This window comes from Gigantopelta aegis, chromosome 6 (genome assembly GCF_016097555.1).
Source record: "Gigantopelta aegis isolate Gae_Host chromosome 6, Gae_host_genome, whole genome shotgun sequence".
NCBI lineage: Eukaryota > Metazoa > Mollusca > Gastropoda > Neomphalida > Peltospiridae > Gigantopelta > Gigantopelta aegis.
In genome coordinates this window covers 67,630,651-67,645,572 of record NC_054704.1, presented here as the reverse complement: position 1 = coordinate 67,645,572, position 14,922 = coordinate 67,630,651, and the positions used below count along the sequence as shown (strand labels likewise).

The window sequence follows — 14,922 nt, the reverse complement described above, 5'->3', positions numbered from 1 at the left end:
TGATATACCTGTTGTGGTATGCTAGCTGGAACGAGAAATAGCCCAATGTTACTCACTAAAGTCTTATCAAAAATAATCTAACGTACCAGCAGGTAATCATTATAGCAGAAAGAGAAAAAGGTCTGAACATTATTACAAAAACTACACAAGGTCTGGCTTTGCAACAAGGCTCGGTCACAGATCCAAAGAAGCCTTCTGTGGGTGTTTTCTTCAAAATGGCCGTAAGTTCCTAAAATAACCTACTGTACAAAAAAATTATTATCAGTTTCACCCCCTCAAAAATAATCTTTTGATCTGCCACTAGGCATAATGGGGACAAGTGGCAGCTAACAACTTCCAACTTTTGAAACCATGTCTTGTTAAACCATACTGAACATTCAAAATCTGTATTGTAGAACCTAGATTTCATATATCCTAAAAGTAAGTACAGTGAAACCTCGAGACACCGGAATACCCTCAAAACCGGACGTTTTTCAAAGTCCCCTTTTAAAAACCAGTACATAATTGAACCTCTCTAAACCAGATCCCCATTAAAACCGGACATTTTTATTGGTCCCAAGGGTGTCTGGTATACAGGGGTTTTACTGTAGTACCTAATATTGTGTAATGACGGTTAGCTCCCATAAGCAAAGATATTACAAATTCCAGCATGTACCTTTCGACCAGTTGGACTGTGCTACAGACCAAGCTCTTGGGAGGTTTCATAGGAACATAGGGCCAGCCTACTACCTGTATTTTTATTCTGCATCCACCATTTGTGTCCGCCCATGGGCATAGATCGGTGGGGGACAGAGGGGACGTGTTCCCCCTCACTTTTCAACGCCGGGGGACAATCTATATAAGTGTCCTTCCCCCCCCCCCCCTTTTTTCGTTTAGCAAAAGCAACAACTCTCTCACACACACTAACACATCGTCGTCCCCCCCCCCCCCCCCACCACCACCACCCCACATTTAAAGCCGGATTGATGCCCATGTGTCCGCCAATTAAAGTTAAGTGATACATTGCTACATGATCCAAGCCAGACATGACGGTTTGCTTTGGACTAGATTTTCAATTGTTCATTTTCATAAAGAGTATATGGAAACAAAGCTTTGTGTTGTCATTCAGATAATAAAACATTTACACAAATTAAAAACTTTAAAAGCTATTTTTGTTGCAAGAAACTTAACGTCCAACAAAAAAAATTATGACATGGATTTTGTCGGACCTTCTAAAACAGATTTGCTTGCAGAGCTTGTACATACAAAAGTTTTGTATGTAAAATTGAAAATATGATATTTTTTTCCCCCACTAGTTTTGATGGATTGCAGAATAAAAATAACGAGCTGATTGCTGTATCTTGCCTGCTTTATCCTGTTCAGAACAAATGGAAAATTCCTGTTATTATCTAATATGTCATACTTTTGTATGGCAGATTGTAAAGAAGTAAGGAAAAACAACAACACAATAACGATCACATGATAAAACATTCATTTATGCGAATTGCATGTACCTGAAATAAAAAATAATAATTTAACATTCACCATTTTAAGTAACTTTGTCTCCGAGTAACAAAGGGGAACATAAATCAATCATTTGTGACCAAAACTTCAACTAAAGACATTTCATTTTCAACATCAAACACCACTCAAAACTATTTCTCTGTATTCACGTAATTAAATCATATGATAATACATTTTTAAAATTGTTTTCTTTATTTAAAACAAAATCAAACGAAGCATATTCTACATATTTAAAGCATTGAGAAAAAACAAAAAACTAAATATTATCACACAGAAAAATGAGGAAAACAACTCGATGTCAATATTATGTCAATGTAAACTACATTAATATGTTGAGCACATAATTTATCATTAAAAATGTTGTAAACATTCTGCTTTACCAATAAACCAACCATGATTTGTGCTGCTCAAGTGCAGTATAACCTACATATAGCAAACACCATCTCTTGTGCCACACTCTATTTTCAGAATTAAAGGGAAAATGGAATATACCTGTATTTCTTTTGACACAAAAGCAAATACCTTTGCTGAAATATTTTGGAATACTATGAAAACACAGATAAACTTCCCTAAAGCAGTCTATATATATATATATACATATATAGAAAGCGTGATATATGACTTTTAAAGGAGGCTTCTGACTTTTTCTTTATAAAATATATTATCTCAAGCCCCTTTGCTACTTTAGAGGAGAGGTCCCAACAACACAGAAGCATTTTCTATTCCTATATAAACCTAAATAATGGCCTTTCGGAGCAAGTGGACGTTACATGATTATTGAAAAATGACCATGCGTTTTGGATGCGTCAGTGGGAAACCATTCAGAGAGGGTACCTGGTCTACTTAAGGGTGTTATCTCCAAGTTACTGTAGAAATATATTAATATTTTGCAATTTCTACATTTAATTGTGATTAATTAATTAATACAAATTATTCGATTCAACACATAATCTTTGCTGAAATACCCCGGGAATGTTGAAATGTCCTTGCATGCTGTGTAAATAGTCACCTTCAGTACAACAAGGTTCCTGCCTTATCACAAAGCCAGCAAACATGTTGGCAACATCGACCTGACATAGCCCAATGTCACGGAGTGTTTGTCTCTATTGAATACATCCATCTCAATCAGTCATCCTTTAAAAGATTCTTCAACAAAAGTTAAGGGTTTTTTCCCCACTAGTAGATTAACTTTTTTCCACTAATAAATTAATAGCATGAAGGGGATCTAGAGCACGGTGGGGATTAAGTTACGTAACTAATAAATTAAATTATTTATTTGGTTGTAAATATTTTATGGGCATATACTTGAAGAAATAATGTTTATGTTAATATTTCAAAGTTAATTATATTGTCAGGATACCAGCATTATGCAACATTGAGATAGTAGCAAAAACATAATCTTGCTTGAAATAAGAAAGTTGTCACATCTAGTCAAAAGAAATTTATTTATTTATGAGTGAATAATCACCAAAAAATTGGTCTAGTATACCTAAACACATTTTCAAATCTTACATGGAGACAAGTAAATTCTTATATTCGTGATCACTTGCATTGTGAAATGTTAAAACAGCCTGACAGTTCAACAGAGTGTATTTGCTAAAAGGTACTTGGAATATAAAGTATCAACAAAATTCTGGTGCTCACAGAATCACAGGGCTAGCTCTGGGTGATCAGAAAATTTCGCCAGATTGTCTTAAAAAAATGCAAAACCTATAGCTGTTTTCCAACAAAATACAATTATTACACAATTTGGTTTCGCCAAATTAAAATAAAATTTGCCAATTGTTCTGAAAATTCGCAATTGGAAAATTTGGCGAGTGGCAGAGCTAGTGCTGGCTCAACAGTCACACCAAGACACTATCTTGAGCATAAAAAGACCCTTAGATATTCAAGAAAATTGTATGTAAAGCAATGAATACACAATAGATCACAGATCATATACATTACATAAATAAACCTAATGAAACCAAATTTAAATTCCCTAAAATTAAAAAATAGACACTCACCCATCAAGAAAATTGATTATATAAAATATTGTTTTTAAAATAGTTGTATCAGTTATACAATAAATGGACAATGATTGTAGCTCACCTAAATGTAACAAAGGTGAGCTTAATTTATTTCAAGTCTGGATACGCAAACAAAACTATAATAAATGTTGGTTAACTAGTGTAGCAAATAGAAAACTGATTTGCAAATCTTAACACATGCAGAGTCAACCTTCAAACAAATTTACTTTGCTCTAACCAGACAGACATTTAATAACACGTTTTTGCATTTAAAGTATTATCCAGGTTTTTTTTATACTAATATTTACAATAAAAAAAAATTAATTCATGAATATATCTATTGGGAGACATTTATGACCCAGACAATTTTTGTAGTAATTACTTGTAGTAGACCAGAATCATAATGTGTGAACCCCAAAACCATAACAACTTTTATAAGTACATATCATGACAACAACATAGCAATTTGGACCTGCCAAACAAGTCACTTTAAGGTATCAGCAGCAAGAGTCGCATCCCTTTGAAACTTTTTGTTTTTTATGTTTGGACTTCTTGGGTCCATAAAACATAATAGTAATATGTACTGCTCAAAATGTGATAAACAATTACATAATAACAATAAGTTTTGTACATTCATATTTTCGTTATTTCAATGGAAATATGTATAATTTTTCACACATTATGAAATATTATGATGTGACATCTTCCCACACAATACAATTAAAGTTACTACAGATTGTTACTACAAAATTCTAAACGAAAGAATGACCCTTAAACCCCTCCTCCAAGTATGACCCTGAAATTGTAGCTGGGAAAAATCATTCAAGCAAATTTAACAAGCCAAGTTAGAGCAATATATTTTTAAAGGTTAGCCTACATGTGAAATGACTGCATTGGTGGCATCATTATAAAAAACACTCTAAATTTGTCATTTCGATGAGGATCTATTGGTTTTTACTGGAAACATTCAACCTGGATCCACACGACATACACTGAAAGACACTGGCAGGGAAGTACACGTATGTAGAATCTGAAGAAAAAGAAAAAGTATGTTAGATTATTATTCAATGAACTTCATTAAATATTCTATGAAAAATGCAGCATATATTCAATGAATAATTCATTAGATGCCATGAATCAACCCCGACATGATAGTCTGAGAACAAATTAATATTAATTTATGTAAAATTTCTGTCAATGAAATTAGATACCGTAGTTATCACCAGAATAAACAGCTATCTGTACATACTGTATATATATATCAAATATTACAAACAGGATTTAAAATAATATAGAATGTCTATTATGTCCATTTGCAAAAACGTACTATGGACATGGTGATCTTTAATATTAAACAATTAGAAAATATAATTTTCATGTTCAGATATTATTATTTATGGTTATCTATCCTCAATTATATGTACTGTAGTCCAAAGAAAGAAAGAAGTGTTTTATTTAACGACGCACTCAACACATTTTGTTTACGGTTATATGGCGTCAGACACATGGTTAAGGACCACAAAGATTTTGAGAGGAAACCCGCTGTTGCCACTACATGGGCTACTCTTCCGATTGGCAGCAAGGGATCTTTTATTTGCGCTTCCCACTGGCAGGATAGCACAAACCATGGCCTTTGTTGAACCAGTTATGGATCACTGGTCGGTGCAAGTGGTTTACACCTACCCATTGAGCCTTGCGGAGCACTCACTCAGGGTTTGGAGTCGGTATCTGGATTAAAAATCCCATGCCTTGACTGGGATCCGAACCCAGTACCTACCAGCCTGTAGACCGATGGCCTGCCACGACGCGACCGAGGCCGGTGTACTGTAGTCCAATTATAAAAAATAAAATAAAAATCTGAACAAAAATGTAACAGGGTTTCTAGATTATGGTATCCCCACTCCTATGGCTAGTGATATTCAATGTTGGGCTGGTAAATAATTACTATTGCTAAGCCTGATGGCTAGTGAAATTTTTTTGGTCAAATGTTGGAGTTAAGTATTTTGTAAATATGAATATCCTGACCCCACCCCAACGTTAGTGTTTTTAAACTATACCTCCCTCTTTTGGTGACATATCTGATTATTACTATTATTTAGTAAAATTGTATGAACTTCAAGTAAAATGGGGCTAGTGAATTTTTAATCATGGCTAGTACATTTTTAAATTACTGATCCCACGGCTTAAATTTTTTTTAGAAGCCCTGTGTAACATTTAAAGCAATGGGAATTCAAATGGATTCTGGTAAAAAAAAGAGTAAAAAAAAAAAAGAGAGACCTTGTACTTGTAGTTGTATCATAAAATATAACAGCAGACATGGAACTAAATCAAACATAATAAAAGTATTATTACATACGCTTCAAAAAATGATATGTAGACAATTCAAAAGTAATGTGAAAATAGTCTATGCAGTTGTTGAGTAGTTGTGGTCACTCCTATCATTCCTGGGGGCAAACAGTAATGGTGACAACTGACTGTTCACTGGACCAACTGTGCTTGGTGGGTGGGTCCGTTTTGGCCCTGAACTTGTATAATAAGTATGGTCACTGGTTTGTAGTTTATCACCCATTTCTGCTGTAACCAACACAGATTTAGCTGGTCTTGCATGCTTAAACTTTGTCTGCATGAACGGACTGGCACCAATTTTATCATGATAAGTATGATCTGAAATCAACACAAAGGGTTCCGTGTTTTCTTTTTTTTTTGCCTCAGTTTTGTGTCCAGCATCTTTCTTTTCCTTGATGTGGAACTGTTTGTTTATCACAGGTTTGTTTGCTTTATCACTTTTACTTTTAGCTCTCGCGTAGGTATGATCTTTTTCTGGTGGGTCGACATCCATTGCTAGCTTCTCGGTGTTGGTAACTATGCTGTCTTCAACTGGCAATGAGCAGGACAGAGGAATGTCCACGATTTCTTCATTATTTGAGGTAGAAATTGCTGCACCATACACTGTTCTTGCTCCATGTAATATATCGTGCTCAAAGTTTGGCACAAACATGCCGCCTTTAGCAGATTTGAATGTATCAGTCATAGAAACTTTCTCATATGAATGACATTTACGTGCAGTAAGGCCGTCGGTGCCATTTGCTTCTCTCTGCATTGTTGCTGTGGGCCGGAACAGATTTTCCTCTGAGGAACTTCTCTGTCTTGATACAAATGATACTGAGGTGCTTGGTTGATTTGTTCTGCTCGAGTTCGGTGGCCTTCCTTTCCACCTTCCAGAAAAGGCATATGGATGGTCTTTTTCTTTTTGAATAAGTATTTCGGCTTCTAAAAGTTGAGCAACGTTTTCTTCACTTTCGTATCCAGCATACGTATGATCTGAATCGCACGTATCGTGCGTCGTGTCCAGTGCTAAAACCATGTCTGCGAATGTCAACAATGCATTTGCCTCCGATTCAGCATCAACAGGGTCATGTTTAGTCTCACTGCGCGTTTGCGCATAAAAATGGTTAGCGTTTGATGACATTGGTCTTGTAGAGTCGTTTTTGTCTAATGCACTAAACCGTTTTTCATCTCCACACGATCACTGACATAACCTTGTCAAACGCGTATTAAAAAAAAATCTTCTTCCTCATATTTTTCTGAATACCAACAAAATCTCTGACACGTAAAAAGAGAGCACACAAGGGGGACAACTCTACTTTCTGTCCTGTTTCCACCCATAAAATATAGTTGTACAACACTTATAAAAGATCCACTGACGACCAAGTTAACAGTCCAGTCATGAAAAGCTTGGTTTCTATAGAAGTTCACTTTTCACGTGTCATGATCATAGGTACTTGATGACAGGATAATAAACCATTTCCCAATGACACTAAAGTATATGATACGGTGGTTACTGCATTGAGTTAGTCACTGTGATTGAAAGAGCCCAATGTCCGATAAACATTCAGTACTATTTTTGTTTTGTTTTATTTTGTTTTATTTTGCTTTAACAGCACCCTATCCTAAGCATTTTGATTCGCGTTTTATTCCCGGCCAGGACGAAGTGAGGATTTTACCCCGCTCATAATCAATCTAATTAAAATTAGCTCCACTATTACATGTGGATCTAACAGCAGCCACTAAATAAGGCACTCGTAATTCACACGAAATATGTCGTATACCCTCAGGATAATTCGGAATTTTTTCAAATTATTTTTAAATCACTGGCAATGATTCTGCAAGTAAGGTTTTGATTGGTGGACATGAGCTCCAACTGGCTGCTGTTAGATCCACATGTAATAGTGGAGCTAATTTTAATTAGATTGGCTCATAATGCAAATTATAAAACACGAAACTATATGAGAAAATGTAAAAATAAGTTTTAAAAATACTTTTACAGCTTAATTTGTATCATATGCTTCTTGAAAAATACCTTATGACGTTGATATAATCAGGTATTAAAAACACTTCATCAGGACCATGAGATTTTTGTAAAATTTATCCAAAATCCATGCAGGAGGAAACTACAGTATTTACATTTCCAACATAATGTAATAATTTTTGCATTATGTAGGTTTATTTCGCAACCACAAAGTTATTTTTGCCAAACAACAAGGGGTACCATTATTTTAAAAGGTATACTTACAAACATAGTGTTAATGTACTTCGCTGTTCAGTGTCACAAAAAAACGAGTTTCTTTATTCACGCGTGACCCATGACATGAAGGTGTAAAGTGACATGTGAACGCCTATGTGGCCTGCACTTTGAAAATGACTTGTTCGTTCTTCTGTTCACGCGTGAATGGTGAAAAGTGAATCATGACACGTGAAAAGTGAACTTCTATGGAAACCCAGGACGTATCTTTCCGAGCGTGAATATCAATAAAAAGGCCACTGCGAGTGCGAATAATTTTAACATGCCACTAGAGTTTCAAGCATGTCCGTCTCGGGGCCTGTCTCTGGATAGCCAGTGACTTGCTCCGGGACAGAACAAAATTAAGGGGATAATTTTGAAATTTATATCCAAAAATTAAATAGTGGGCCTTTAAAATTTTGATGCGCATCTCTAATTAATATAATTAAAGGCCACTGGACTCATGCCTATTTTTATTATAATTTTTCTAGTCCGAACCACATTGTAACTTTAATTACCGTTAGATCCCCCCCCCCCCCCCCCCCCCCCCGCAGAATTGTTGCCTACCACCGGGAAGGCAAAGATTCCCGCTCTAAATACAACAATAAGTTTATTAACCCTATTATATATTTCACATATAAACACTACAGGAAGAAATCCGACAGCACCCCCCTCCCCCCCCCCCCTAGAATACATATTTGAATAACGGGTTTCTTCCAGTAGTGTGTGTATTAGTGATTAATATGTCAAATATGTGTTATCAGCGAACTCGAATTTTCGATCAGTATAATTGTATTTAATGTCAAACATACCTGACGATATGACTTAGAAACACTTCACGATGAAATAATATGGATACACATTAAACTGAAACAGAAACTATTACTTTTATCTGTTGTATATCGTCCTAATACAACACCAGCAACTTTTTTTTTGGGGGGGGAGTGGGGGTGGGGGTGGGGTGGTGGGGGGGGGGTGTAGGTTTGATAATTCGATAGAAAGAACGCTAAACATGTGCGAAAATTTTATTATTGTCGGTGACCTAAATCAGGATTTACTTTCGCCCAAAACAACTAAATTTAATTATGCACCAAAATCTAGCAGATATAATAGACACTCCAACACGAGTAACACAAAATAGTGCACCACTTACCGATCCAATTATTATTACAGATACCTGTGAAATTAGTGACAGTGGAGTAATTCCGTTACACTCGATGGTTAGTGACCATAAAGCAAAATACGTTATACTTAACAACTTTCAGTGTACAGCTAGAGCCTATGAAAAAGAAATATGGCTTTATAACAAATGTGATTTTGAAAAAATAAACGAATTAATTACAAAATAACCATGGCAATTAATATTTGCGAACTCAGAAAGTGTCGATAAAGTGTGCGATAATTTTAAAATTATAATTAAAAATCATATGAATAATTGTATACATCGTAAAGTTGCAATTCGACCAAATGATAAACCGTGGTTTGATAGTAAGTAAATAATAACACAGACGTTTAATCTATAAACTTAAAAAATACGGGGTCAATGGTAGTCTTTTAAAATGGATTAGCAATTATATTTCTGATAGAAAACAGAAAGTGTATATCAATGGAACACTGTCAAATTATGGTATTCTGAAGGCTGGAGTACCGCAAGGCTCCGTTCTGGGACCTTTTCTGTTGTTAGTCCATATTAGCAATATTGCAGATGAACAAGACTGTGCAACGAGACTATTTGCAGATGATACCACTATTGGAACATCATGTAAAGACATTTCAAACCTAGAACATAATCTGAATATTAATATAACCAAACTTTATGATTGGTCGCAAAAAAATAGTTACTTACATTTAAACCGAACAAAACTAATGTATTGTTATTTTCTCAAAGAAAGGTACTTGCTGGATGAACTACGTCTTGAGTTTGGTAATACAATTTCAAAACTACCCAAAACACATAAACATTTAGGTATAACCATGTCAGCTGATGCATAATTGTCCAGTCATATTCAACCTGTATGTAAATCAGCGTCGGTAATGATTTCGGTACTAAGGAAATACACATTGTTATTAAAATCGTCAAACTTTAATGAGAATATATATAACTTTCATGCGACCTATTTTAGAATATGCTTCTGAGATATGGGATAACTGTTCTCAATTAGATACAGATAAATTAGAAAAAAAAGTACAGTTAGAAGCAGATAGAGTAATCACTGGCATGCATGCCCACGTTTGCCTCATGTAATTCGTTATACATGTATATTGAAACAGGTTTGACTACTCTACGTGAAAGAAGAAAAGCAAAAACATTATATGCACTATGTTTAAAATAATGAAAAGAATGACTCCCGATTTCTTAACTGATTGATTCCAACAAGTGTAGAACAAAGAGTCCCTTATATGTTAAGAAGTCGGGAAAACATATCAACACCGTTTTTGAGAACAAGTTTATGTATTCAACAATTAATCTCTGGAATAATTTAAATCCTTTAATTAGAAACTCTGTAACTATATCACATTTTTAAAAAGCAGTAACACCAACGGTAGATGCGGATCAATCATACTTTTGGTGTGGGAAATCAAGAGAAAATATATTACACACAAGATTACGACATGGGTGTAGTGCCTTAAATGCAGATCTTTATAAATATGGGTCTACAACAGATCCTTCGTGTAAGGGACGGTCCATAAATATCGATGTGCTTCACAATCCGAACAATGTTCGGAAGGGGGGGAGGGGGTAAAAGCCATGTTCGGATTGCTTTTCAGGTAAAACATCGGTCCATCGAAGGTCAATGTTTCGTACACATTATATCAATGTTTTTATGTTAGGATGGGGGGGGGGGGGGGGGGTGTCAAACCCAATCCTAACATTGTTCGGATTGTGAAGCACATCGATATTTATGGACCGTCCCTAACTGTGGATATTATACAGAAAACAATATTCACAATTTTTTTCAATATAAACAATATGAGCAACAGAGGCAGGTTCTTTGTAACTCGTTACAACATGTACAACCAATAAATTTACAATTGCTTTTATATGGTTGAAGTGATCTCTATAATAAAACATTTATTTGTGTTCAAAATTTTACATATCGTTTTGATTAAAATAGTCTAATAGTTGGAAGGCACGCGTACTTCTTTGTTTCTTTTCTAGCTTCTTTCAAAATCCTGTTGTACATAATACCCTCTTTTCCTCAATTTGATTGTTATTAAAATAAATTTGTATACACATTTTATATGTATACATTACTATTATATTATAATTAAGTAGTAATTGTCGCCATTATATTGTATGTATATAGGAGATGGCCTAGTAAGTTGGCACACTTGTGCCCAATCCTTTTGTTGTTTATGCAATACAATATGTACTAAAAAAAAAAAACGTCAAGTATAGGCAGAGGCGGATCTCGGGGGGGGGGGGGGGGGCGGTGGTCAGGGGCCCGCCCCCCCCCCCGCCCTAAATTTTGCGAATGTTATAATTTTATTATATATTAATTTTAATTTTTTTACGATCCCCCTCCAAACCTCCGCCAAAGTTCCCTTGGCATTCCACCTCATATAACTGTGCCCCCCCCCCCCCCCAAATGGTTTTTCTGGATCCGCCACTGATAGAACTGTTGTATTATCTAGAGCGAGAATCTTTGCCTGCCCAGTGTTAGGCAGCCGCGAATTCCGTGTTCTCTGGCTAAGAGAACGATCATAACCGTCAAAATGTCCTTCTAGTTCTTGAACGGCAGAGTGCTCGAGCAAGATAGTAACCGAGTCACCTATGTATATCGAGTTCGGTTATATCTTCTCGGACAAAAAGCAAGTATGTACTATTTTGGCTAGCGTGTGGGTAATGTTTGATATGCTTCCATCAGAGAACTGTTCAAGCACGCCTATCGTGGGCACAACCTCTGCCTTCGCCAGAGAGGTTTGTCCAAGACAGGTTTTTGCTAGCTGCCATTTTGCTTTTATATTGCAAGAGGGATGGAAAGATGTGTCGTAATCTAACGATGTGTTATATGGTATAAAGTAAACGGTATTTATTACCCCAGCAGGCACTCATAACGGGGAAAATGAAAATCATAATTTCTCGATTATCATGCATTAGTTTAACGTACACTACTATTGGACGATTTGACGCCAACAAACCAATCACCTTGTCGGTATTAAATATGACGTCATCACGATTTGTCAAAGCACACACAATGACGTCACGTAGTTTAAAGCCTTTGCGTTTACCTCTTTCTAGTTTCAGTGTTAAACTTGTGATAAAATGGTAGTTTAATGCAATTAATTATAGTTGTTGTTTTTTAACAAAAAATATAGAACTTTGGGTTTTGAAAATTATCCGTGAACCGTGAATAAAATACAAAGTTAAAGCAATACCCAAAACAGTGAAGTAGTTTACGTCGTTTCATGGACGTGTAGCCGATATAGGCTATATCGAAAATAAAGGCTTTTAAAAAAAAACCCAAATTTTTTGACAAATAGCTAGGGTCATAAATAGAATAACAAATAACAGTTATTATCAAATTTATGTCCCTCGTGAAATAATGTTCACTTGTCAATCGCTAAAGGTCGTGACAAGTGAAATTATTTCACGAGGGATATAATTTTGATAGACCTAATAACTGGAAACTCGTTAAGGCTATTATCCTCTATAAAGTAAACGTCACATACATTGTTGGGGTATTCCACCTCTTTTGGTTCGGACTTGAGCTTTTTTCACTATTAAAGCGAAAGAAAAGGCTTCACCACCTGTAGGGCCACCCCAACTACTTATGGATTATGATATTAACTTCGATTCGGTTATCCCGGCCTCGGTGGCGTCGTGGCAGGCCATCGGTCTACAGGCTGGTAGGTACTGGGTTCGGATCCCAGTCGAGGCATGGAATTTTTAATCCAGATACCGACTCCAAACCCTGAGTGAGTGCTCCGCAAGGCTCAATGGGTAGGTGTAAACCACTTGCACCGACCAGTGATCCATAACTGGTTCAACAAAGGCCATGGTTTGTGCTATCCTGCCTGTGGGAAGCGCAAATAAAAGATCCCTTGCTGCCTGTCGTAAAAGAGTAGCCTATGTGGCGACAGCGGGTTTCCTCTAAAAAAATCTGTGTGGTCCTTAACCATATGTCTGACACCATATAACCGTAAATAAAATGTGTTGAGTGCGTCGTTAAATAAAACACTTCTTTTTTTTCTTCGATTCGGTTACATTCCAAAATATAGTGTTAACCGAGATCATATGACATTCAATGACGCAATGGCGCTCGTCGATACGGAAATCAAGCAAGTTGTGTTTTACGTAGGATCTGGTATTACAGGGTTAATTTTGTTGACATGGCTGTCTCGTCGTGTAGGCAAGGGGATTAAGAAACGATTCTTCGCTTGGATTATGAATCGATTTTGCAAAGCGGTCACTAAGAAAGTTAGAAATGAAAAAGCGATCCTGTTCGACTCATTGACTGAACTTCGCGATAAACTGAACCGGGATTTGGTAATTTGCGAAATCGGTTCTGGAAACGGAATGAATTTTAAACATTACCCACGTGGATCGAAGCTGATTTGTGTGGAACCCAATCAGTACACTAGATCCTACCTGGAACAAAATATCCGTGACAGAAACCCAAGTCTTACGTTAAAGGAGTTCATTTGTGGCTTCGCAGAAAACATGCCTGGAGTTGATGACGACAGCGTTGACGTCGTTGTATGCACCCTGGTACTTTGCTCTGTCAAAAGCCAGAAGAAAGTCCTTTCGGAAGTTTTACGTATATTGAGACCGGTAACTGCGTTCCGTATATTTATTGTACATTATAGCATATATTCATAAATATACTAATTCATTCACGTACTCCCTCACGTTGAATCTGCACCACTAAGCAGACCCGTATAGCGGAAGCCAGGGTCTGCAGAATGTATTTGAAATGGGGATGGGGTGGGGGTGAACATTTTATTTAGATCCGTTACGGTGGGGGGGGGGGGGGGGGGTCGAGGGTATGCTCCTGTGAGACCTTTCTAAATTTCAGGTGTTCAAATACAGCATTTCCTGGGTCCGTAGTACTGACAGGAAAAAGTGGGCCCTGGAAGCAAGTAGCCTAAACATTGGGGTTGCTGACTGACCAACCCCTGCAGTTGTCCTGAGATTGCCTTGGAGTTTTAAATTATCCACGGCACTTTTTTGCTTTGAACTATATTCAGGGTTTTTTTGGCCATGGATATTTTTTTAATGGCAGGGGTTGCTGACAGAGGGTTTTCCGGAAAAAGATTAAAATTAGATGCCCTAAAATGCATGGGCCATTTATAAACTGAATAGTAGAAAAGAAAACGAGAAATTGTTGTATGACACATCATCACAGTATATCATTGGCGGCTGTTTATAATAGACATACGAATCTAATATGACGTAGAACTTGTCTATTGGTCTAGAGGATGAGGAAAAAAACGCCCCCCCCCCCCCCCCCCCCCCAATTTGTTCAATTTCCAACAGGATATATTATTATAGCAGCGCGCCATTAATACTCAGTATTATTTAAGTCCACTTTTAAAAAGACAGCTAAAATTGCAAAATTTGGCGAGTGGTATAATCTAAGGACACCCATACTATAATATATTAAGGTGGTATCCTGCAGTATGTAAAGATTACCATCATATATGAAGTATGAAACGTGAAAAATATATTTCCTACGAAAACGTGTCTGTTAACAGTTTTAACTTTTAAATGAAAATTAAATCAAATCAGTTTATTCATAAATACATGAACAGTATAACTGAGTTGTGCCACGTATTGTGACCACAATGAATAATAAATGTACAATAATAAAAATAATAATACAAAAATAAATAAAGAGACAATGA

General features: G+C 36.3%; 2 protein-coding genes across 3 annotated transcripts in view; one reads left to right on the top strand and one right to left on the bottom strand.

Moving 5' to 3' along the window:
• Positions 1-1,454: 1,454 nt before the first annotated feature.
• On the bottom strand, positions 1,455-7,108 carry LOC121375477. Its single transcript, XM_041502948.1, has 2 exons — positions 5,869-7,108; positions 1,455-4,542 (listed from the first exon to the last, which is right to left on the bottom strand). The coding sequence occupies exon 1, from the start codon at positions 6,979-6,981 to the stop codon at positions 5,917-5,919; it is 1,065 nt and encodes a 354-aa protein (XP_041358882.1). The 5' UTR covers positions 6,982-7,108; the 3' UTR covers positions 1,455-4,542; positions 5,869-5,916.
• A 4,650-nt stretch (positions 7,109-11,758) lies between these two features.
• The window catches only part of LOC121375478 (methyltransferase-like protein 7A), a 5,554-nt gene continuing 2,390 nt past the window's right edge, over positions 11,759-14,922 (top strand). Inside the window, exon 1 of one of the 2 annotated variants that reach the window (XM_041502950.1) lies at positions 11,759-11,890. In XM_041502950.1, the coding sequence (XP_041358884.1) occupies positions 11,849-11,890 (42 nt within the window). In that variant the 5' untranslated portion in view covers positions 11,759-11,848. Of the gene's footprint in view, positions 11,891-13,331; positions 13,850-14,922 lie in introns of those variants that run through there. The other variant, XM_041502949.1, reaches the window with a different exon arrangement.

Coding starts and splice junctions, on each gene's coding strand:
- LOC121375477 (XM_041502948.1), bottom strand. CDS start 6,981: ATGTCATCAAACGCTAACCATTTTTATGCGCAAACGCGCAGTGAGACT.